The sequence below is a fragment of the Amblyomma maculatum genome, chromosome 3 (assembly GCF_055883805.1).
Source record: "Amblyomma maculatum isolate TAMU_Amacu chromosome 3, ASM5588380v1, whole genome shotgun sequence".
In the NCBI taxonomy this organism is placed as follows: Eukaryota; Metazoa; Arthropoda; class Arachnida; order Ixodida; family Ixodidae; genus Amblyomma; species Amblyomma maculatum.
In genome coordinates, this window is record NC_139346.1 from 19,186,313 (window position 1) to 19,211,559 (window position 25,247).

Consider the following 25,247-nt stretch of genomic DNA (forward strand, 5'->3'; position numbering starts at 1 on the left):
CGAGAAGGGAAGGCATCGAGGGGGAACCAAAACAAGAAATAAAGAAGGAAAGATGTTTAGAAACAGAGTATGCATTTCTGTGAACAAACTGTACAATTAAAGCTGTATAGTATTGTTTTCCTGACTGCCCTAAATTTAAGGTTTTGCTATCGAGATAGTCGTTCCTGTTGGTTCCAGTGTTCTTGATTTAAGAATTAAGAACCCGTGTCAGCGACAATAGTGCTTCCCAGGCAAAAACATATCCTCTTGAGGAAACGTTAGCTCGGATTTCCAACAGAGGCTCCCCCTCAAGCGTTGTTCAATGCTCTTTGATACTGTGAAGCCATCTTCTTGCTCTCGTTCAATGCTTCATGCAACCCATGGTTAGAAATTCTCCAAACAGGTAGCGCGAATTGGAGGGTCTCACTCGATCCCGGCACTCGTCTTGAGCCACGGATGGCGCAAAACTCTGGCCATGGAACTGCGGAGGGTTCCCACTGGTTCCAGCATTCCTCTGATCAGATTCTTCAGCTGGGCGCTGAGCGGGAGCACCTGTAAACAATTTCGAGAATTCGTGCCCCATAAGACATGGCAAACAAACTTCCTGAATGCTTACACATCTTTCACTCTTTCTTTACTTTCTGTGTTTGCCCCTCTGCACGTGTAGTTAATCTGTAGTGTAGTATCACCTAGTTAATCTCCCTGCTTTTCCGTTCTTCCGTTTCTCTCTCATTCTGAGACAGACAGACCGACAGGCAGGCTGGATAGGAGGCAGGCAGGCACGCTCTTGTCATATGGGCATCATCATCATCATCATCATCATGATCATCATCAGCCTGACTATACCCACTGCAGGGCGAATGCCTCTCCCATATTTCTCCACTTAACCCGGTTCTGTGCAAGCTGCGTCCACTTGACCCTTGCGAACTTCTTAACCTCATCCGCCCACCTAACTTTCTGCCGCCCCCTGCTACGCTTTCCTTCCCTTGGAATTCAGTTAGCTACCATAAGCGACCATCGGTTATCCACTCTTCGCCCTACATGTCCTGCCCATGCCCTTTTCTTCCTCTTAATTTCCACTAGAATGTCGGTAACTTGAGTTATTTCTCTGACCCACTCTGCACGCTTCCTATCTCTTAATGTAACCCCTAAAATTTTTCTTTCCATAGCCCTCTGGGTTGTCCTCAACTTAAGTAGAACTCTCTTGGTTAGCCTCCACCTTTCAGCGCCAAAGGTGAGTACTGGTAAGATGCCACTCTTATATACTTTCCTCTTTAGCGATACCGGTAAGCTGCTAGTCATAATCTGTGACTGCTTGCCAAATGCGCTCCATCCCAATCTTATTCTTCTTGTTATTTCCTTTTCATGGTCCGGATCTGCGGTTACTACCTGTCCTAAGTAGACATATTCGCCTACTACTTCCTGTACTTCGCTAACTAATGTAAACTGCTGTTCCTTCCCGAGGCTGTTGAACATTACCTTAGTCTTCTGCATATTGATTTTCAAGCCTACCTTTCTACTTTTCCTGTCTAGGTCACCAATCATTATTTGCTGTTCATCCCCCGAGTTGCTTAGCAAGGCAATGTCATCAGCAAATCGCAGATTACTGAGGTATTCTCCATCTACCCTTATCCCTAACTGCTCCCATTCCAAGTCTCTGAATACTTCCTCTAAACAAGCTGTGAATAGTACTGGGGAGATTGTGTCTCCTTGCCTAACACCTCTCTTTATGGGAATTTCGTTACTTTAATTCTTTATGCAGGACTATGGTTGCTGTGCAGCCACTATATATATCTTTCAGCACTTTCACGTACGGCTCGTCTACACCGTGATTTTGCAATGCCTGCATCACCGCCGAGGTTTCAACTGAGTCAAATGCTTTTTCGTAATCAATGAATGCTATGTATAAGGGCTGGCTATATTCCGAGCATTTTTCTATCACCTGATTGATGGTATGGATATGGTGTCGTTAACTTATTTTTCTGATTGCCTTTTTTTAATACAGCCTACCGGCTGTATAATCCCTTTATTTCCTTTCATCTTACCATTCCCAAAATAAGGGATACGCGCACGTGGCGTCGCCTTGGCTCGTTGCAGCGATTTCCTCGCACATCGTTCACTCTCTTTTTTTGCTCTGTTTGCCACCTGCTCTGTTTGCCAAGAGAGAAACAGAAGAACGGAAAAGAAGGGAAGTTAACTAGGCTTTCCTGCCTGCCTGCCTGCCTGCCTGCCTGCCTGCCTGCCTGCCTGCCTGCCTGCCTGCCTGCCTGCCTGCTTGCCTGCCTGCCTGCCTGCCTGCCTGCCTGCCTGCCTGCCTGCCTGCCTGCCTGCCTGCCTGCCTGCCTGCCTGCCTGCCTGCCTGCCTGCCTGCCTGCCTGCCTGCCTGCCTGCCTGCCTGCCTGCCTGCCTGCCTGCCTGCCTGCCTGCCTGCCTGCCTGCCTGCCTGCCAGCCTGTCTGGCTGCTTTTCTCAGACAGACACAGAGAAAGAGACAGGCAGCCAGACAGGCTGGCAGGCAGGCAGGCAGGCAGGCAGGCAGGCAGGCAGGCAGGCAGGAAAGCCTAGTAACCTCCCTTCTTTTCCATTCTTCTGTTTCTCTCTTTCTGAGACTGACAGACAAGCAGGCATTCAGGCAGGCTGGCAGGCAGGCAGGCACGCTATAATCATATGGTGTTTTGAAGCGAAAAGCTTCGCTACGCTCGTCAACACCGCGCTTCGCGTCAGCCGGAGCCCCAGATTTGCCACTTCTGCGCATGAGCGAAACCAAGTGACGTCATGCATGGCGAAGGTGGCCGCCGTCGCCGCTGACTACGTCGCCTGAACTTTCGCCGGCGCCGCGCGCTACTGCGCACATGCGCCGCCGATTCTCCTCCTTGCTACCGTTTGGCCCTTCGCCGCAGCCATGCGCAGTGTGCATTTGTAAGGGGCAGGGGAGGGCGGGGGGGGGGGGGTATATAAGGCGCGCTTGCTCATAGAACAGGCACAGACAGTCGGCATGTAAGGAGAAGAAGCAACAGTCGGACAGCGCAGAAACACCGATCCAGAAATGGTAGCTGGGAGTTGGCTAAAAAGCAGCGAAGATATGAAAAGCGCCATGCTAGATGCGCCTCCGACGTTGCCGACTTTCTTCTGCATGATGTCATCTTGATTCATGGCGCTCTACGTCAACTGCTCACAGATCGTGGCCGCTGTTTCCTTTCTCAAGTGGTTCATGACCTTCTCCGTTCGTGCGCTACTCGTCACCAGTTCACCACGGCCTACCATCCGCAAACGAACGGTCTTACTGAGCGCCCCAATCACACTCTGACCTACATGCTGTCTCTGTATGTGTCCGATCACCATCGTGACTGGGATATCTCCTTACCTTTCGTCAAGTTCGCCTACAACTCCTCACGACATGATACCGCCGGATACTCTCCCTTTTACCTACTCTTCGGCCGTGACCCTTTACTCCCATTCGACACCTTGCTGCCTCTTGACGACTCTTCCTGCAGCTACGCTTCGGATGCCATCGCCCGCGCTGACGCCGCCCGCCACATTGCTCGAGAGCGTCTTGGAGCATCTCAGCGCTCTCAAAAATGTCGTTATGACCTTTATCACCGAGACGTCCACTATCCTCCTGGTTCCTCGTACTCCTTTGGCACCCGGCTCGCCGTGTAGGTATGTGTGAGAAACTTTTGCCTCGTTACATAGCCCTTACTCCGTCTTGCGGCAAGTCACCGATGTGACCTATGAGATCGCCCCATTACAGCCCAAGAATCCTTCCACGACCCCTCATCCAGAACTCGTGCATGTCGCCCCTCTAAAACCATATCATTCGAGTTCTCTTGTGTAGGACGCACCGGGACAGTGCTTTTTCGGCACGGGGAGTACTGTTACGGAGCACAGTATGGAGACGACGACGTGCTGATGTGAAGTAGGGAAGAAGACGACGCTCAGGCCTAGCTGATTTCGTTCTGTGGTGTGCGTCTAACAGTGAACTAGCGTTTACCACTGTGTACTTTTCCTTAACAATATTATTTCGGCCAAATATAGGTGATAAGACAAGACAGTGCTTATGGCTAGAGGGTCTGGAGGAATCGTCTTTAGGTAGTTTTCAGGATTAATGCCAAGTGTGGAAAAATATAACGATTAAAGAAAGGCTAGCCGGGCTTTCTCCTTTCATCTGATGGATCAAGGTAGGCGGGCAAGAAGAATCACAGATGAAGGTGAGTCTCGATGTCTGTTTCGATTATGAATTGAACGGGCGTTGAATGTTCTCACGTTTTTTAATGTCGCTTGACGTATACGCGTCACACAGACATATTCAAATGTAGGTCTGATGTATGCCTTAAGCATTATTGGGCTCGGCCACTCGCCCATGCGATGCTTTAAAAACCCCAGCTTTTACGTGCTGCTGAGCATACACACTCACTGTGATTTGTCCATTTTAGTGTGTAAGTAATCGTTACGCTCACTAGGTTTCTGTTTATGTTATACTGAAATTCGAATTTATGAATTTTGTTTTTAATGATAGGTACAACAGTTTTCTCAAAGTTAATTGTCATCGCCCATTCATTGCACCACCATTGCAAAAATTGCAAATTTTTGTTGCGGATTTTTTGACCATAAGCGGATTTCATATCTTTTAAAATTGTACAGTCATCGGCAAAGAATTTAATCGAAACAGTTGGTTCCAGTGTTTCGGCCCCCCCCAGATCATATATATAAATAATAAACGGTGTAGGCGCTAAAACCGAACCTTGAGGATCGCCGGAATGGACATCTAGTAATCTAGAGGTGACACCATCAACAGTATACGAACTGTTTGCGTTTTGTGAGATAACCAGATATTCAATGTGTAATTTTACTAGGCACACCAATCACTTTCATTTAAGTGATCAGCTTATTACGAGGCACTCTATCGAAGGCATTTCAGTAATCTAGGAATACTATGTCAGCTTGTCCTCCAATATCTATGATTTTAGAAATTTCATCGACTGTTGTAATTGTGCAGCTGTGAAAAAACCTCAACGGAAGCCGTGTTGCGCGTTGGTGTTCCAAATATGTTTTCTAAGAGTTTGCAAACGGAAGATGTTAACGAGATAGGACAGTAATTCTTGACGTATAATCTGCGAGCCTTCTTAAATACAGGAACGTTCCTTGAAACTTTCAGACATCGGGTATGGTGCCGGTCTTTATGGATTGTTCATATAGTATTACTAAAGATCGTGATTGAAATTCCGCCTTCAGAAAAGAATTTTAAATCTCATCCAGTCTTTATGCTTTCTTAGGATGCACAATAGATGCTGAGTTGACTGATTTATTTCTACGACACCGCCTAATTTTGCGTTTTAAATGGATTATTTCTATATACATGTAATGCTTTGTCCAAGCAACCTTCTTTCGCTTGTTGGGGATGAAGTTTCGCAAACATTAATGCCAAATGGACCAGAAATTTCTCCAAAGTGTGCTAATGTCATTGGAGTGAAAAACGCTGACAAGCACAGCGGTGGCACAGTGGTAAAACATCCGCCTCGCATGCAGAGGACCCTGGTTCGAAACTCGGTGCCACGCAATTCCCCACCGGAAAAAAACTCAGAAACAAAATACGCGTGTCGATGGAATTGCATAAACAGGTTTGGGGTGCGACTTGACGCCGGTGAACACCTCCGGCAACGCATTCCCTTACCAGAACAGGAATTCACCACCATGATGCCGTAATTGGCCGCAAACTCCCATGATTAGTTCTACAAAACCTCGGCCCCCAGTCACAAGCGGCTGCGGAACAACTGACCACGGCGGCGGTCAGACCTGTGACGCAGCGGGGGGTGCTAAGAATCTCTGGCTCCGCTGGTGAGGCCACCATTGGAAACTGACCCTGGCAACGTTTAATGCTAGAACCCTAGCTAGTGAAGCTAGTTTAGAAGTGCTGTTAGCAGGAACTAGAGGGTATGAAATCGGATGTCACAGGGCCTAGTGACGTTAGGAGGCCGAATGAGGCATATACTGTAAAGAAGGATGGGCATGAACTGTTTTATCGAGGTTTACTAGAGAGGTTTACTATCGATGGATATGATCGATAGTAGAGTACCGGGTTTCGGAAACGGTACTCTACTATCGATCATATCCATACCATCAATCAGGTGATAGAAAAATGCTCGGAATATAACCAGCCCTTATACATAGCATTCATTGATTACGAAAAAGCATTTGACTCAGTTGAAACCTCGGCGGTGATGCAGGCATTGCGAAATCAGGGGGTAGACGAGCCATACGTGAAAGTGCTGGAAGATATATATAGCGGCTGCACAGCAACAATAGTTCTGCATAAAGAAAGTAACAAAATTCCCATAAAGAGAAGTGTTAGGCAAGGAGACACAATCTCCCCAGTACTATTCACAGCTTGTTTAGAGGAAGTATTCAGAGACTTGGAATGGGAGCAGTTAGGGATAAGGGTAGATGGAGAATACCTCAGTAATCTGCGATTTGCTGATGACATTGCCTTGCTAAGCAACTCGGGGGATGAACTGCAAATAATGATTGATGACCTAGACAGGAAAAGTAGAAAGGTAGGCTTGAAAATCAATATGCAGAAGACTAAGGTAATGTTCAACAGCCTCGGGAAGGAACAGCAGTTTACATTAGGAAGCGAAATACTGGAAGTAGTAGGCGAATATGTCTACTTAGGACAGGTAGTAACCGCAGACCCGGACCACGAAAAGGAAATAACAAGAAGAATACGATTGGGATGGAGCGCATTTGGCAAGCACTCGCAGATTATGACTAGCAGCTTACCGGTATCGCTCAAGAGGAAAGTATACAACAGTTGCATCTTGCCTGTACTCACCTATTGGGCTGAAACGTGGAGGCTAACCAAGAGAGTTCTACTTAAGTTGAGGACAACCCAGAGGACTATGGAACGAAAAATGGTAGGGGTAACATTAAGAGATAGAAAGCGTGCAGAGTGGGTCGGAGAAATAACTCAAGTTACCGACATTCTAGTAGAAATTAAGAAGAAGAAATGGACATGGGCAGGACATGTAGTGCGAAGAGAGGATAACCGATGGTCGCTGAGGGTAACAAACTGGATTCCAAGGGAAGGAAAGCGTAGCAGGGGGCGGCAGAAAGTTAGGTGGGCGGATGAGTTTAAGAAGTTCGCAGGGGTCAAGTGGATGCAGCTAGCACAGAACCGGGTTAAGTGGAGAAATATGGGAGAGGCATTCGCCCTGCAGTGGGTATAATCAGGCTGATGATGATGATGATGATGATGATGACTAGAGAAGCGAGAACAAGGAGTAGATTACCTTGTCATAGGTATATAGCTGGTAATATAGATGAACTCTATAGCATTAATGAGAGGGTGGCAGGCCACGTAATTAATATTAATAGGTGGTATTAACTTAAGGTTGTACAGGCTTACGCACCCACATATAGTCATGTTAACCAGGCATTTGAAAACTCCTACGAAGAGGTAGAACTGGCAATGCGGAAAGGAAGGACGCAGTGTACTTTACTAATGGGTGACTTCAAGGCCAAGGTAGGGAAAAAGCCGGCATGAGATCAGGCAATGGGTGACTATGACATTGGATCTAGGAATAGCAAGGGGGAGTTACTAGTTGAGCTTACAGAGCGCAATAACTGAAGAATCATGAGCACGTTCTTCAGCAAACGGAAGAATCGGATGTGGACATGGGATAGTTCTAACCGGGAGACTAAAAATGAAATTAACTTCATAATGTGCTCTAACCTCGTCATTATGCAGGATGTAGATACAGGATGGTAAGGCCTCGAATTGGTCTAAATCTGAAGAGGGAACGAAACAGATTGATAAGAAAGAAGTCTATCAATAAATTAGCGGTCAGGCGGAGGGCAGAAAAGTTCAGGATCTCACTACACAATAGATATTTAGCTCTATCTGAAGATGACGAAATTAGTCTAGAAGCAATGAACAATAATTTCTGAGATATCATTACTGACTGCACTGAAGAAGTGGGCGGCAGGAGAGTTAGAGAGGACACCGGTACGCTGTCTAAGGAGACGAAAGACTCTGAAGAAACGCCAAAGTATGAAAGTTTCCAATACACCAGACCAGATAGAATTGGTCGAGATATCAAAGCTAATCAATAAGCGCAAAGTGATCGATATAAGGAAGTACAACATGGAGAAAATTCAACATGCTGAAAGAAAGGGGAAGCCTTAAAGCGGTGAAAAAGAAATTGGGCGTAGTCAAAAATCAAATGTACGCGCTGAGACACAGGGCGGGCAATGTCATCACAAATATGAATAAGATAGTCAAAGTAGCTTAGGTGTTGTATACGGATCTCTACAGTACCCAAACAAAAAAGTCAGGATAATAATGATATTGGCGGTAAGGAAATGCAGTCAGACGTTCCGCGAGTGATGAAGGACGAAGTTAAGAAAGCATTAGAAAGTATGAAAAGAGGGAAAGCATCTGGAGAGGATCAGACAACTACAGATTTGCTGAAGGACGGGGAGGTGGGATATCGTGCTACAATAACTGGCCACCCTGTATACGCTGTGCCTGATGTCATGGACGGTACCGGAACCATGGAAGAACGCAAGCAGTATCTTATTCATAAGAAAGGGGGTGCTAAGGCCTTGAAAATTTACAGACCAATCAGCCTACTATCTGTTACGTATAAGGTATTTACCAAAGTAATCACTAATAAAATGAGGAGAACCTTACACTGCAACCAAGCAAAAGATCAAGGAGGGTTTTGGAAAAGGGTACTCTACAATCGATCATATCCATACCATCAATCAGGTGATAGAAAAAATGCATTGTGAACGACGCACGTGCCCGGCTTGACCGTGCGTCATCATTGCCAAGATTAGTGTCTTGGTCGGCTGTAAAAGCGCTGTGCATTCATTCTCAATAAACGCCTTTCGTTCGCTGGCGACTGATACATGGTGTCAGAAGTGGGCCCACGTCTGACGGTGCAGAAGACCGAAACGCGAGGTGTGCGATGGAGCTCAAGTTTCCGGAGCTATTGTCGGGGAATACTGACAAGAACTGGGAATTGTTCCAACAGAAACTCGACGTTTTTATGCAAGCAACGAAATCTTCAAACGAGCCCAGATTCGAAGCCGCCCAAACAGTACTGCTACTCAGCACTGCCGGAGACGACGTATTAGAGGTATTTAACAACTTTCCTTTCCCCGAGAACGAGAGCAAGCAAGACTATGAAACTTCTGTAAAAAAATTTAAGGAGTACTGAAAAGGGCCACCGAACGAGGTTTATGAGACGCACATATTGTTACGGACTTGTTCTCAAACAGAGCACGGAGGAAGAAGAAGGAAGAGGAAGAAGTGTGCGCGCCCGTTCCACCTTTGTGTTGTGGCACCTGTGTCGTTCCCGCTGGCCGTGTGTACCTAGCGTACTGAACCGACTAGAACGTCTCAGTCGTGACGCTAAGTGCGTAACGTTGTGGTGGAGAAGCCGGGTAACGATCCCTGGCGCCACACACAGCACCGATACAACTGAAGCCTCGCCGGAGTCGTCGCCTTGCGGGCCTCGAACCGCAAACGAGCGCCATGCAATCGGCCGATGACCCGCAAGCAGCCCGTGGTAACGCGGTGATCCAGGCTGAAGACCCGCCTGCGGGCGCAGCGAACAGTTCTTCGCATCACTATCGGGAGCCTCGGACTTTCGCGGGAGTGGCAGGCGAGGACGTTGACGAGTGGTTAACCCACTACCAACGGGTGAGCCGCTACAATCGATGGGACGCCGCCGCTAAGCTCGCAACGGGGTTTTCTTCCTAACCCATACCGCTCTTGTTTGGTTCGAAAACCACGAAGACTCTCTTACCACCTGGGACCGTTTCGTTACTGAATTGCGGCAGTGCTTCGGCGACTGCCTTGCACGAAGGAAGCGAGCTGAACACACGCTTACGTACAGAGCTCAGCTACCTGGGGAAACACGCACAACTTACATAGAGGAGGTCCTGAAGCTATGCAAAACTGCAAGCGCTAATATGACCGAGGAAGATAAAGTAGGACATCTTCTGAAAGGCATCGCAGATGATGTTTATAATTTTCTAATTACCAAAGGTGACCTGAACGCCGTCTGCGATGTAATTCGGCATGTTCGCACATTCGAGACATTGAAGACGCCTCGTATAACGCCAAAATTTGGGCGGCTCGCCAACGTTCCATCTGTGGCGAGCATTGAAGACAACTTCATGGACTTGTCCTCGACGATCCGGCAAATAGTTCGCGAGGAACTGCAGCGGTTTGAGCCCCCTGTACGGACTCAAATCGTCTTTGCCCTCTGACGTTGTCGGCTCTCGAGGGCCTCCCTCCTTGCTCCCTTCGATGCCCATTGTGAATTCTATCAATGCGGCACACGCGGACGCTTGCTCCAACAGCCCGACGCCAAGGTTCGATAGCCCTGGTCACCCGCCTCGCTACGACTCGCGCCCGACTAACTTCTTGTCGCACTATGATCAGCACTATGAGTACCACCCTCAACCACCACCTGCTCGCTATTTCCGGCGTCCAACCCGAAGACCTGAAGATGAGTTTCGCTACCCAATGCACCCTGTCTCCTCGGACCCCTCCAGGGAACAAGGTTTTCGTCGCACAGCCCCCGTGTGTCGACGCTGCGTCATTGAAGGGCACTTAGCTCAATACTGCCGCAGCCGGCCACTTACCCGTTACGATCGGCCCGTCCAAAATGCTCCGCCACGTAACCGTTTATACGACTCTAATTGGCAATGGCCCCCATCTTCGTATGAATATCCCCAGACCAATGGACCGCGCAGCCACTCTCCTGCTTCCGAACGAAGTGTCTCCACACCACCTGCCTCTTCTGCGCACCGTTTTCCGTCACCACGGCCAGGACGGCGGTCGGCATCGCCTTTGCCGGAAAACTAGTCAGCGCGGCCGCTGGAGGTCAGGTCGCTGGAGACTGTGGGCTGCCTGAAGAAATTCCTGTATCTGTTGTTATGTTAAAGAACACGGTCTATGTGCTTGTGGATGGTGTGGCGACAATGGCTTTAGTGGATACCGGAGCAACCATTTCAATAATGAGTTTATCGTTTAAGAAGCGCTTAGGACGCAAAGTTATGTTTGTTTGGGACAGAAATGTGAATTTTCATGGCGCGGGTGGTGAGGTGTTGAGTCCCCTGGGAATGTGTAGTGATTCGGTGTCCCTGGGTGGAACGGTATTCGCAGGGGAGTTTGCAGTGCTTTCGCGATGCACGCATGACATAATTCTAGGTATTGACTTTTCGAGAATGTGTGGTCGACTACGGTCGACTACGGTCGACTGCCGCTCTGGGGAACTCTGCGTTGATGGTTCCCTTCCTTCTGGACTCTTAGAGAAGCCACACGTGCGTGAGGATGTGTTCTATGTAACAGAGGATACCAATGTGCCAGCCTTGTCTATGGTGTGCGTCCCAGTTTTGTGCCCAAGCCGTGCTTCCGACACCTTCGACGCTACAGTGGCACCGCTTCATTCTAACTGTGCAAAGAAATACATTCTGGTTCCTCATTGCCTACTGTCGGTGGTCAAAGGCTGCTCACGGCTGTGGGCCATTAATTGTTCTTCGCAACCAGTAGTTTTGCCTGTGAATATGAAGATTGCGACATGTAGCCAAGACGACGCGTCGTCAGTGGCTTTGGTTACTGATGCACCTGGCAAAAGTGCTGCCGCTCCAGCCCTTGACTCACAACTGCATCGGATGATCAGCCGCTCTCTAACCAGGGACCAGCGTGACGCTTTGGAGGCCTTACTGGTCAAGTATTCTTCGATCTTAGATTTTTCGGAGCCTCGCGGCTCACGGTGCATTCCCGTGACACGTACCCGGCACCGCATTGACACAGGCTACTCACACCCAATTCGACAGAAGCCGTACAGAGTGTCACCAACAGAACGCCAGGTCATCAGTGAGCAGGTTCGGGATATGCTGGAAAAGGGTGTTATTCAAGAGTCATGCAGTCCCTGGGCCGCCCCTGTAATTCTGGTGAAGAAAAAAGATGGTACATGGCGCTTTTGCGTCGACTACCGCCGTCTGAAGGCTGCAACAAAGAAGGATGTGTATTCCCTTCCGCGGATCGATGACGCCATAGATTGTCTGTTCTCGGCATCATATTTTTCATCCGTCGATCTGCGATCGGGATATTGGCAGATCCCTATGCACCCTGACGACAAGGAAAAAACGGCATTTATCACACCCGATGGTATGCTTGAATTTAATGTAATGCCTTTCGGGCTCTGCAATGCTCCTGCAACTTTCGAGAGATTTATGGACGCTATCCTACGGAGACTAAAATGGCAAATATGTATGTGCTACCGCGATGATGTCGTCATTTTTGGCCGGACATTCGAAGAGCACAACGAACGCCTCGCTCTCGTGCTCGACTGCTTCAAAAACGCCGGTCTAGTACTTAATTCGAAGAAGTGTCGCTTCGGTGAGCGTCAGATTTTGGTACTAGGACACCTCGTCGATCGTGAAGGCGTCAGACCTGACCCTCAAAAGACCACGGCCGTTGCATCGTTTCCAGCACCTCAGAACGTGAAGGAACTCCGAAGTTCCCTAGGCCTGTGCTCATATTCCCGCCGCTTCATTCACCGTTTTGCTGACATTGCTAACCCGCTTACGTGCCTTCTTCACAAAGACGCTCCCTTCGAGTGGACATCAGAGTGTGACTCTTCTTTTTGTCAGCTCAAGTTTTTACTAACATCACATCCGATTCTCCGGCATTTCAACCCTTCTGCTCCAACGGAACTGCACACGGATGCCAGTGGTGTTGGCATTGGTGCTGTGCGTTACGGCGACAAGGAACATGTTATTGCTTACGCCAGTCGTTCCTTAAGCAAACCTGAACGCAATTACACAATCACTGAGCAGGAATGCCTCGCGGTAGTTTTCGCCGTTCAGCGGTTTCGCTGCTATCTATACGGGCGGCCCTTCACAGTGGTCATTGATCATCATTCCCTGTGCTGGCTGATAAACATCCGTGACCCATCTAGCCGTCTTGCACGGTGGGCAATCCGTTTACAAGTTTGATTATACAGTTTCGTACAAGAGTGGACGCCGGCACGCTGACGCGGACTGTCTCTCACGTTTACCGCTTCCCACAACGGAATGTGACGCCGACAATTTTGATCATTACATCGCTGTGGTTTTACCTCCATTCCCCGATACCCGTACGTTCCGCACTGAGCAGAGGAAAGATGAGAATCTCCAACCATTCTTTACCGCTTCAGCGGACCCTACAGCTTCCAGTCCCTATTGTATACGGAGTGGTCTTTTGTACAAAAAGGACTATTCTCCTACTGGTCTCCGCTACCTTCTGGTGGTGCCCGTCAGCCTACGCTCCTCTGTTTTGCGCGTTATGCACGACGACCCCACTTCGGGACACCTGGGATCTGCGCGGACGCTCTATCGCACCCAAGAACGTTTCTACTGGCCCCGGGTGCGTGAAACTACTGAAAAGTATGTGGCTAGCTGTGCTCAATGTGCGAGTCACAAACGCCCCGCCGGCACTCTTCCTGGTCTTCTTCATCCGGTGACGCCTCCAAGGTCCCCTTTTGAGAAAGTCGGGGTAGACCTCTTGGGACCCTTTCCCAAGTCTCATTCTTGCAACCGCTGGATCGTCATCTGCACTGATTACCACACTCGTCCCTTACAAAAATAGATATTGAATTTCTGTTACGCACGTAATGTGTTTTTGATGAGTCATCAACCACTCAAAGGAGATTCAAGATTAGATGTGTTTTAACATCAGATCCGCAACAGACTTTCCTTTGAGGTCACACAAGAAGTTTTGTGCTTGGAAAACGCAACAGTATTTTTGGGTAGTAGCTAATGTGGAAATACATTGACTTTCTGAAATGAGGAAAAGTATACATCACTAAGTGAATATATATTCTTTCCTTGTTAACTGCACACTTTCAGAGCCCTATGTTTGCATTTCCGTTTAGCATATGTAGGATGTTGCCTAAGAAACAACTTTTATGTGTTTTAACATGAGATCCGCAAGAGACTTTCATTTGAGATTACGCAAGAAGTTTTGTGCTTGGAAAACAAAGTATTTTTGTGTAGGAGCTAATGTGGAAATACCTTGACTTTCTCAAATGAGAGAATGTATACATCACTAAGCGAATGTATATACTTTACTATGTTTTCATTTCTGTTTAGCATGCACTGTAAAAACAAAAACAAGTTTTTGGACATTTGTTTCATTCAAAACACGCTTACACCCTGAGTCTTGGGTGTTTGTGCCATTGCAAATCACTTCTTGCGAAGCGAAGGGATGCTATGTTTGGACAATATGCTTTAGGGTGTTACGGGCAAGGATATTGTTGTGTACGCGAACCGACGCACTGCCACACCGCCTCCAAGCAAACGGACGCACGGCCGCTAGATTTCCAATGCCTCCTTGCACCTGCGAGCAGGCCGCTTCGGAAAGACCAGCAGGGGTACCCTGCCTGCGCCGACGACGACGCGCGGACGTAACCCGAGCCGTGCGTTGCCTCGGATCACTGGACCGTCTTGGTAGCATGTGCGCGACCAGGGCACGAGAAGCAATGCCTTCTTTATAATGCATGATATTTTGCGTGTTTCTTAAGCTTTCGAGCTCCTTTTTGCTCTGCGTATAGATTAGCCGAGCCCTCAGTCATCGCATCCCCTCAGTCATCGCATCGCTTCCCGAAATGCTTAGATGCAAATAATATTTAGTTACCAGTAAAATAGTGTTGGCGCTGCTGCGCTTGCCGGTATTGAAGCTTGGTCGCACTTTTTTTCCTTAAAGGTTCGTGCTACAGCTCCGTGTTCAGCGAAAATTACGCCCAAGGTAGCAACCACCGAAGAGCCAGCGCTGATAAATTTGCCAGCGGTGCCAAACTCGACATGTTAAAATGACTCCAGTGGACAAAATAGTGCGCATGGGTATCCAGAACATTGGATGCAAGTTCTAATGGTCAAGGAGTTGTAATTGTTAGAGCAGCCGCAATGGCCTGTACACTTCGAAACATGCTTCGAAACATTAAGTCCCAATCTTATGAATGCAGTCCAGACATAAGAAGCAAATACGTTACCAACGTTAATTTTTGCGTACTGTGTGCCAATTAAGGCTCGGAAATGCACTGCCGGACTTTGTTGTCTCGACTGAAAGTGTATCGGGACGCATTTTTGGTTATTTTAGAGAAGTTGTCGCTAGTGTGCGATTCCTGTCTGTTCGATTTTCTAATGAATATTTATCTTGTGTTAGCAGGAAGAAACTGTACAAGGATTTGTGCGACGTAGTTCTACCCATACCAATGTACAGGGCCTTATACAGCGGAGGACCAGAACGCGACGTACTTAAGCGGGTGAAGGCGATGCAGGTCCCGTGAAATGCAAAAACGTTTTTCTTTAAGTTACACACGGAAACACTGCCAGTAAAGAAGTTCTTGGAAAGGAAGAATTTATTTTTACCTTGGGGTTCGCATTGCTTAATTTGTAAACAGCCAGAAACTATAGACCACGTTTTCCTGCATTGTTGGGAAGGGGTGTACTTTTGGGATATTTTACAAAGGACTTTAAAAAAGGAATTTCCATTAGACTCGCATGGTATTAGGTACTTGCCAGTAGAGAATGAGGATGGGGTGCCATTTGACCTTATTATGCTAATGGCCCTCCACTGTATGTGGCGCTCGAGAATGGCAGGATACCATTGCGATCCTGACGCACGGCCAGCACGGATCTATTTTCGGGAAGCCATGAATAGATATATTGAAATTCAGAAACTTGCTCCTGAAACTCCCGAGTGGCTCGGAAGATTGGAGCCATTAGTGACCCTAAGAGAATTTTAGCACGACGACGCCACAACCCACCTGGATGATTGTTGTATTAATGAATGCTCGTTGTGCCCTGTAAGTGGTTTTGTGTATTGTGCTGAAGTCAGGCAATAAAGAAAAAAAACGTTAACAGTTCCCTGAGTGGCCGAGTGGTTAGCGTAGAAAGCTACGGGGTAAGAGGTACTGAGTTCGAATCGCGCTGTTTTTTTTTTCGCTTAGTTTTAATTTTGTTTTTATTTTTTAGCTTTATTTAATGTAGTTGAGATGCTTAACTGCGTTTTAGCTTTTACTTTTTATCCAAAAGTGAAAGCCATCAGGCGCTCATTGGTCAACACTCATGCACAACACACAAGAAATGCACACATTAGGTACCAACCAGAAACACGGTGGCCAACTTTCTTATGAAATTCTTCAAAAATGCATCAAGAAAATGTATAGAAATGTTAATGTGCATGATGAGAAATATAATTAACATTTAATCAGAAACTCATTAAGCTTTTTTGTAAGGGGTTACTGTGAGACGGCAGCCCTTCCATCGGCTACTGCACACCAAGTCTCCCTCTTCCTGCTGCACTTTGTTATACTGCGCCATGGGCCTCCCCGAGTGTTGATCAGCGACCGAGAGCGTCAGTTCACTGCTGATGTTGTCGAAGAGCTCCTTCGTTTGTTCCAAACGCATTTCCGACATTCTACCCCATATCATCCGCAAACAAATGGGTTGACCTAGCGAACCAACCGGACACTCACGAACATGCTTTCAATGTACGTCGCCGCCGACCACAAGGACTGGGACTCTGTGCTACCATTTATAACATACGCATACAATACCGCCCAACAGGAAACAACAAGTTACAGTCCATTCTTTCTCCTCTATGCCCGGTCTCCTCGACACATCCTCGACACCATCCTCCCGTTCTCCACAGACGACGAACCTGAGATTGCTGAGATCCTCTGCCGGGCTGAAGAAGCCCGCCGGATAGCCCGCCTGAGAACTCTCGCCTCACAAAAGCGCTCGAAATCCCGCTACGACGACCACCATCGCCACGTCACCTACCTCCCTGGAGATATGGTCTGGCTTTGGCGTCCACTAAGGAAGCGTGGCTTAAGTCAGAAACTGCTCGCGCACTATATCGGTCCTTATGTTATCCTCCAGGCAATTAGTGACCTCACCTATCGGATTGCGCGCCTTAGCAAAAGTGGCCGACGATCTTCACGAACTGAGCTTGCCCACGTCGCGCGTCTGAAACCCTGTTATCCTCGTGCTGACGATTGACTCGCCCGGAGGGCTTCGCCTGCAACGGGGGAAGTGTTACGGACTTGTTCTCAAACAGAGCACGGAGGAAGAAAGAAGGAAGAGGAAGAAGAAGTGTGCACGCCCGTTCGACCTTTCTCTTGTGGCACCTGTGTCGTTCAAGCTGACCGTGTGTACCTAGCGTAATGAACCGACTAAAACGTCTCAGTCGCGACGCTAAGGGCGTAACAATATTCCGGTCAAGAGCTCAAGGCGTAGGGGAGTCGTTCGAGCGTTTCATGTGGGACCTTAGGAAACAAGCAAGGAGCTGCAATGTTTATTGCAAAGGCAATACTAATCCCATTTTCATCCCTTCGCGTAGCCACGGTCGGTAGGCACGTTTGACCTTTAATGGCTCCAGATGGCTGTGACGTCATACCAGCTGCGAGAGATGGGCTACCAAGTCAAGTCATCGGGCTACCAAGTGCTACCAAGTCGGTTGGTGGCCTACCAAGTCGGTTGGTAGGCGCGGCGCGCTGCAGCTGGAGCCGTGCTGCTGCCGAGTGGAGGCGCTGCTGTCACCTCTTCTCTCGCAGTTGAGAGGAGGAGGAGGAAAACGATGGATATGTAAATGCTCGTGCTTGCTAAGCTGAGGCATTCGCTATGCATCCTGATAAACAGAAAGAAAAGTGACGCCGTCTCGATGAAGCCAAGAAACGACAGCGGACTACAGAGACAGATGAAGAACGGCAACAGCGTCTCGCTCAACGGCACGCTCAAGATGCAGCTAGACGAGCGCGTCGCGCTTCTCTTCAATCGTCCTCAACCGGTGATGGCTCCAAATGGAATGTATTGGACGCTTAAAACAGTGGACTCTTTGTTGATGTGTTCACTGTGCACTCAAGAGTGTAGAACGCAGGAGTGCAACTAGGCGGCAACGACGCGTTCAGGAAGCAGAAGAAGAACGGCAACGACGGATAAATACAAGCTAAACTATAGCACAGCCGTGCTATTATTGCTTTCGCAACTTACCGGGCTTAACTAAAGCTAAGATCCAGCTATTTTTTGGATCTTACGGACTGTTATTCGAGACCAAAGAGTGTTCGGTACTAACAGCCCAAAACTGGATAAAAAGTTGCTTAAGAAAAAAGGCTTGACACTTGGGAAGGCAGAGCAGATTTGCAAAGCAGAAGGAGCTGCTTCAATACAAAACGCGGCCTGGGCACAGCCAGATAAGCATGTGGCGCTAGTCAAGATGCATTCGAAGCAGGATTGCAAAGCGGAAGAAGCAGCTTCGCTACGAAAGATGACAAGGGCGCAGCCTGATAACAAAATACTGCTAGTCAAGAAGCAGTCGCGAAAATGCGCCAGATGCAACCGTTTTCACGCGCTACGCGGCAGTTGTCCATAGTTCGGAAAAAAGGGCTTCGTATGCCAGAGTGCTAACCATTTCGTCGCCTTTTGCAAAAAGGCCCCGCAAATCCGTGAAGTTGAGGAAGAACAAGAAAGCTTCGACATTCTTAATGTGACAGTCTCGAGCATCGACGCCATTGCGGATTGGGTAGTGAATGCGAAAGTGGCTGACCAGATAGTTCATTGCAAGGTAGACATTGGATCCCAAGCCAGCCTGCTACCCTACTCTATCTGCCGGCGGTGCAAGTCGGCTGGAGAATTAAAACCGAGCTCTTCGGTGCTCCAATCAAATAGCGGGGGTGTCATTCGACATTTAGGTATAGCAAAGCTACCAGTGGTCGTGAACGGTCGGTCTAAAGACATCAACTTCTACGTCGTCAAAAAATGCAACCAAGCTCTACTGTGACTACTAGCAAGCGAGTGCCTCGATCTAGTTTCACGCACCGTGGACGCTGTGGAGGCCGCAAACACCACAGCCGGCAGCAGTGATAACGTTCTGAAGAATTTTCGCCAGCTTTTTCAGGGAACTGGCTAAGTGAATCGCCAGTACAAAATGGAAGGATGCGACGCCAGCTGTCCAGTCAGCGCAACGTGTGCCCCTGGCAGAGGGAGCCTTTGAAGGAGGAACTGGAGCGAAGCGGCATCATTGAGAGGGTCCAGCAGCCGACAGATTGTGTGAGCCCCTTGGTTACTGTGCGCGTTTGCATGGATCCTAGAAGTATCAACCAGCACATAAAGCTCGAGCACTGCTAGATGCTAAGGCGCGAGGGCATAGAAGCTAAGCTAGCCGGCGCTAAGTATTCTCGCTCCTCAATGCAAAATCGGGTCTCCACCAGATACCTTTGGATGACACCACAGCCACTATATGCACATTCGGTTCTCCATTCGGACGGTACCGATTTTTGAGGTTCGCATTCTGAATCTCAACAGCCCCGGAAGTTTTCCACAAAATTCTGAGTGAAATATTTGACCGCTGTGTAGGTACGAGAGTATACATCTATGACATTCTGATATTAGCCGCGTCTAAGGAAGAAAACAATGCGCGCCTGCGAAGAGTGCTGCAGGTTGCAGAGGAAGTAGGGTTAACCTTCAAAGCTGACAAGTACAAGATTGGTGTGACTGAAATTGAATTCTTGGGTCATGTACACAGGATGGGATAATACCCTATTCAGCGCTGACTCAATCAATAAAGGAGACTCCATATCCGACTCATAAAGCAGCTGTTCACCACTTTCAGTCCCTCAAACCACTTCTTCCTCCTCGTCCTTGTGCTTGTTGATTCCAGCCCGAATCTGCAACACGCTCCGCGCCCTGAGGTCAGAGGTGTCTCAGAGACCATCAACACTGCAAAACCAGATGGATCAATGCTGGGCGTGCAGCACAGACTTTAATCGTGCTGAAGTATGTACTGTGCCACTACCTGGGTAGGTTTCCTGCAGCCTCCCTTGTTTCTGGAACCTTGCAACGATGCCCAGGGGTTCAAGTTCTGTTAACCGTGACCAGAGCTGCACTCCTCCTAGTATCAGCTGTGACATCACTTGCTTGCGCCCAGGTGACGTCCTACTTTTAGTGTAAAGGCGACTCAGCCCTCAGTTGCTGGAAGTTCATAGCTCCGCGCGATGTTTCACACGCACATCCTTGATGTCAGCGCTAGCACAACTAGGACAAAACACACTCTAGCACAACACTGACACAACTCTTGGTTTCCATCGTGTTCTTTTCTTGCGCAATAGCCTTTCTTTTTTCTGTGTTTGTGAAATAAGCGCCGCCAAGTTTCCAGGCTGTTCGCTGATTCGTTGTCTTTCTTCACCAACATTTCGCTTGTAGCATTGCACGACTCGAGTTTCTGTGATAGCATCGTAGACGATTTGTTCTCGCCTCAGCATCTTTCTTAGTCTACAGGGGTCGGCATGTGAACTGACATCACTGTTGCGGCATCTTCATCTCGCATATACTTTCCAGAAGCAGCACTACGATGCTCTTCGCGGGAGGCTGAGTATCTATGCTGGTCACTGTCTTTCTTGTTTTGCTTAGGGCCACCGAATGCGCTTCTACTGTTTGCTGTTGATGACCCCTAGGGAACTTGAGTGAGGTCGCAACATCTCATAAGCTCCTCCTTGCCTGTCTCTTTCCTCAACAGGTCGATGTAGTCGATTCCATTGAATGATCGCTCCACAGGTATATTGACAGGAGCTTGTTCGCAGTCTTCCTTCTATGGCGGCTCGAAAACAATCTTTCTTGCAAACTGCCCAGAATCCTCTGTCCGCCTTTGGATGCGTGTAATTGACTCGATGTTTTCATTACTCTTGGAGAACTCTGCGGGAATCAGCCCTTTATTGCAATGCGCTTCTACCAAAGGTGTGTTCCACAGTACTGCAGCCGCTCTTAGGTCACTCACGGCATCGCTCTGGGCACACTTAAAGTTTTGTCTTATCCATGACTGAGCGATGTATCGGTATAACCAGGTTCTTCCAATAATGCTTTTGAAGCTGACTCGGGAAAATGGAATCAAGCATCGATGTGACCGAGGTGGAACTTTGGACTTGTTTTCCTTTAAGCTCAGTGACAGAATCAACGGTTAAAGGGCAACTCCGGAGGTTTTTTGACATTCGAATATTCTAGTAAAAATTTCATCATAAGTTCTCCTCTCTGTCCTGATGCATTCTAAAAAATTTGGGTGCCGTACGATAATCCGTTCACGCGCAACACGGCTTTAAAATATGCCGTTTTCATGCTATTTCTGCGGGCAACACTGAGTTCCTGACGTCACAAACAGCATACCGGCGCTACTGTCCACTTCTCGCGTGATTATGAAATTGTGAGGCTTATATTGAACTACCTCAGACATTTTATGCAGTGCATCATGATTTTTTCTAATACTGAGTGTGACGTCACCATTTCGTCAACCGAGACATCGTGCCTGGCCATGAAAGCAGTTTCGGTTTCGGTTTGCTGTTTTCTTTTTTAAAAATACTTCTAATTGGGATTTCGAAAAACGGTTTTTTGTGTAGGTGTCAGGACATGGCAAGGAATGTAATTCAACTAAAAACAAAATGATAAAATAACCACGGGAGTTGCCCTTTAAGTCCAAAGGTAAATCGGTGAAAATCTCCGGTAAAACTTCTGTCTTCGTAAAACAATGGCTATTGGCAGCATGAGCAGGCGACGTAAGGTTCTCGATGTGGTGACAGATAGATTCACTGTCTGCGCGGCGATTTCCTCATACTCGAGTGAAGCTGCGGCGTCGTCTGCACAAACGTCGCCTTTAAAAGCCTGCAGCTTCTCGTTTTGCACGCGCAATCCGTCGTTGCATTCTTTTAGTCTCGCTTGGATGAGGTTTAGCCCAAGAATATTTGCTGCGTTCGAATTCAAAAGTTCTCTTGCCTGATGAAACAACCTGGTTAGAAAAGCTCGTTGAATATGGCGTTTCCTCATGATGCGGTCCATGGCGTATCGCTGAAGCCCGTTTCTATCTGTCCGCTAGGGTTCGATGGCAGAGCTCCTTGTATCTTCCTGCAGGGTCGTTGTCGTTCCTCTTGCAACCTCCAGGAAAGATCGACGGAGATGCCATTACCCTCTCAGGTTTCAGCACCAAAAATTTAGAAGAAGCAGGGCGGACACCAGGATTCCTCTAGCTATTTTTAATCGCCGGCTGTCGTCTCGATTCTCAATATGCCAACATGGCGCTCAGTCTCTACCCGCGCACCTCTTCCAGTCCCTCAAAGCACTTCTTCCTCCTCGTCTGCTGATTCCAGCGCAATTCTGCAACAGCAGATGCATCACAAAATGGGCTTGGAGCAACACTCTTACAGCGTCACAGTGAGAACTGGCGTCCAGTTGCGTCCCATGTAATGGCCCTCAACAAAGATATTCGCAAATCGAAAAGGAAGCGACGGGATTAACGTTCGGCTGTGAAAAATTCCACCATTTCGTGTACGGAGGTAGGATTGTTATTGAGACAGACCACCGCCCGCTGATTGGTGTTGCGACAAAAGGAATGCGTGATATGCCCCCCCCCCCCCCCCCAGGCTTCAACGTGTCTGTGTAGGCTACTTTAGAAAGCGACATAACATGATAATAGTGGCCGTGGCGAAAGTGCGTGAAAAATCAACAAAAATTCCCATTCCTTATTACGCAACAATGGCTAAAAGAGTGGATGCGCAGAAGACGTGTTTTATATAAGAAGTCGTTTAAAAACCGCAGATAAACATATGAGATAGACAAAAAATGAGTGGAACATGAAACAAAAAATATAGATGAAAATGTTCAAACAAAATTGAAAGCCAGCAATTAACACTGCAAAACAAGAAACTAACAATGAATGAAACAAAACGACTGACATGGGCATGTAGAATGGAAGAAAATGAATAAACAAGCAATCAAAGTGAAAGGTTAAAATCTAAAAGAGCGAAAAAACCAAACTGCAATTCAAATTGTTTAAAACGAAGGCATGCAAGGAGTGTGAATAAAATCAAAGATAAAATCAAGCACAATCAGAGAGAAAAGTAATTTTTTTGTTCGCAAGGAAATCTGAGGATGTGCTGACGCATTCATCCTTGTGCTTCGCAATCAAAGCGGCATCCACTATTTCGCGTGTATACGCTGGTTATGGGATCTGAATAGAATGGTCGTTTTTTTTATTTTTTGTTTTGCAGTGTTAATTGCTGGCTTTCAATTTTGTTTGTACATTTTCATCTCTTTTTTTTTCATGTTTCACTCATTTTTGTCCATCTCAAATGTTTATCTGCGGTTTTTAAACGAGTTCTTATATAAAAACGTTTTCTGTGCATCCACTTTTTTAGCCATTGTTGCTTGTTAAGGACTGCGAATTTTTGTTGATTTTTCACGCACTTTCGCCATGGCCACTATTATCACGTTATGTCGCTTTCTCATGTTAATCGTGTGTTAGGCATTTAGATTTATCGATATTTTTTATACTCGTGGTTGAGTTTGTTGCACCTGGTTTTCGCCACGTGTCTAGATTTTTTCCCTCTTGTGGGGATTCGTCTCTGGTATATATATGGCAAGGTTGGCTGATTACCAAAATAGAGTTGCAGTTCAGCGCCTGTGCTTCTTACCTGTTCCTCCGTCTTCGCCCTTGTCCGGCTACTCGCTGCAAAAACTACGAATGATAGCAACTTGTGGCCGATATTCCCTCATGTATGTCTGCATTATAGTTGTGTATGCTGTTGGAATAAAGAACTAAATCTAGAATAAATTCCCAATTTGGAGTTACACGTGTAGGTGAATGGACTGTCTGGGTTAGGTCAAACGGAAGGAACATGTCAAAGATCCTCTTTGCTTTTAACATCACTGGTTGCTGAAGCCACTGTATCCCAGTTGACATGCGGAAGATTGAAATCTCCGGCGATTACAAAACGTGCGTTTTTTTAAAGTACTAGGTGATCATGCAGACAGCAAAGAAAATAATGTTGCGAGCCAGGTTTTCTATATACACCAATAACTATGGTTTCCAAAGAACTCGACCTCAAAAACTAGACTTTCGTGATCATCACCAATATCAGGAATCAGGCGTGAATAAATGCCGCTCTTAACCAAAATAGCAACCCTCTATCCTTAAGGCAGCAAGTGTACGATGGCGAAAACTTTGCGATATAAGGAATGTCAGAGTGCAGCCATGTCTCGCTTATGATGATAATGTGAGCATTGCAAGATGCTCTATGGATTCTTATTGCATACGCTTTGTGCAGTCAAGCAGATTATACGAAGGAGCTTATTTTCAGAAATGACGCTGTCCTCATGATGTCAATTTGTTGCCCATTCTCTTCGCCGCGCAGCCGTATTCGACAGCTTTCTTCTTTGTCCCAAATGTATACTTCGTCCTCTATCACCAGTTAACGTGAACTAGCTTCGGTTTCGTTCCAGGCTGTTCGTCTGCTTTTGTGCACTTCCATAACTTTTTCCTTCCTTACTGCGTGGCATATAAATAATCGTATGAAACCGATATGCCGGCATCTTTCAACTTATGGCAGTTCTTAAAAATGGCCAGTTTTTCATTCGAACTGTACACTCGAAAAATTATTAGCGATGGCTTTTAGCATTCGCCCTGCCAATCCGATGAAAGCGTTCAACTGTACTAACCGTTAACCAAAGTTTCTCGTAACATACTTTTTATTTTACTTCTAAGTTTGACCGTGTTTAATTAGACAACTCCTGGATCCCAGACACGACAACGTTGTTCCCTCGAGCGCGGCCGCCGTTATCGATCAGTTTTTTCCTGTTCCACTACAGTTCTCAGGCGCAGCACAGTTAGGTTCTATAATCGATCATCACCGTTTTTGTTCCCCATTAGCTAAAATTGTATAATTACAATTGAAACATCCTGTACATAGCTACTGCATACTACCACTCCCCTCCTCATTGCTCGAGGGCGGTGAGGGTAAAATAAATTGTGGGAAACGATCTCCCATCCTACCCTTAAAAGTCGGCTTTCCCCCGTGGTAGTTACTCTAGCTATCGCGGAATGGCGCCAACATTGGCGGTTAACAATAACTAACGAAAGATGGCGCCAGCGTCGCGGCAGCACTGGCAGCACAAGCGCCATCCCTCATCTTGTCACCGTGCACGCAGAAAAAGCCAACTTCGGCATCGGGACCTGGACTATAGGTGCCTGGATGTAGCTCGCCGCCGTACGGCGGCGAGCTGGTATTGAGGCACCCTAACCTGGACGTGAGCGGACGTCTCCTCGCGGCACTCCGCAGTCACCAGCGAGGGGAAACCTCGTGGGACTTATCCCGCTTGCCCGTCTTGTCCGGCCTCGGAGTTTATCCCCTGCCCTAGCATGGGCGAACATTCGCCCGTAGCTCTGCTGGT

The 25,247-nt window shown here is 47.5% G+C and overlaps 1 protein-coding gene across 1 annotated transcript in view; it reads right to left on the bottom strand.

Moving 5' to 3' along the window:
- Positions 1-402: 402 nt before the first annotated feature.
- LOC146194298 (testis-specific serine/threonine-protein kinase 3-like) overlaps positions 403-25,247 on the bottom strand; it is a 320,653-nt gene continuing 295,808 nt past the window's right edge. The window contains exon 6 of the mRNA XM_084596524.1: positions 403-531. Within this exon, the coding sequence (XP_084452650.1) occupies positions 403-531 (129 nt within the window). The remainder of the gene's footprint in view (positions 532-25,247) is intronic.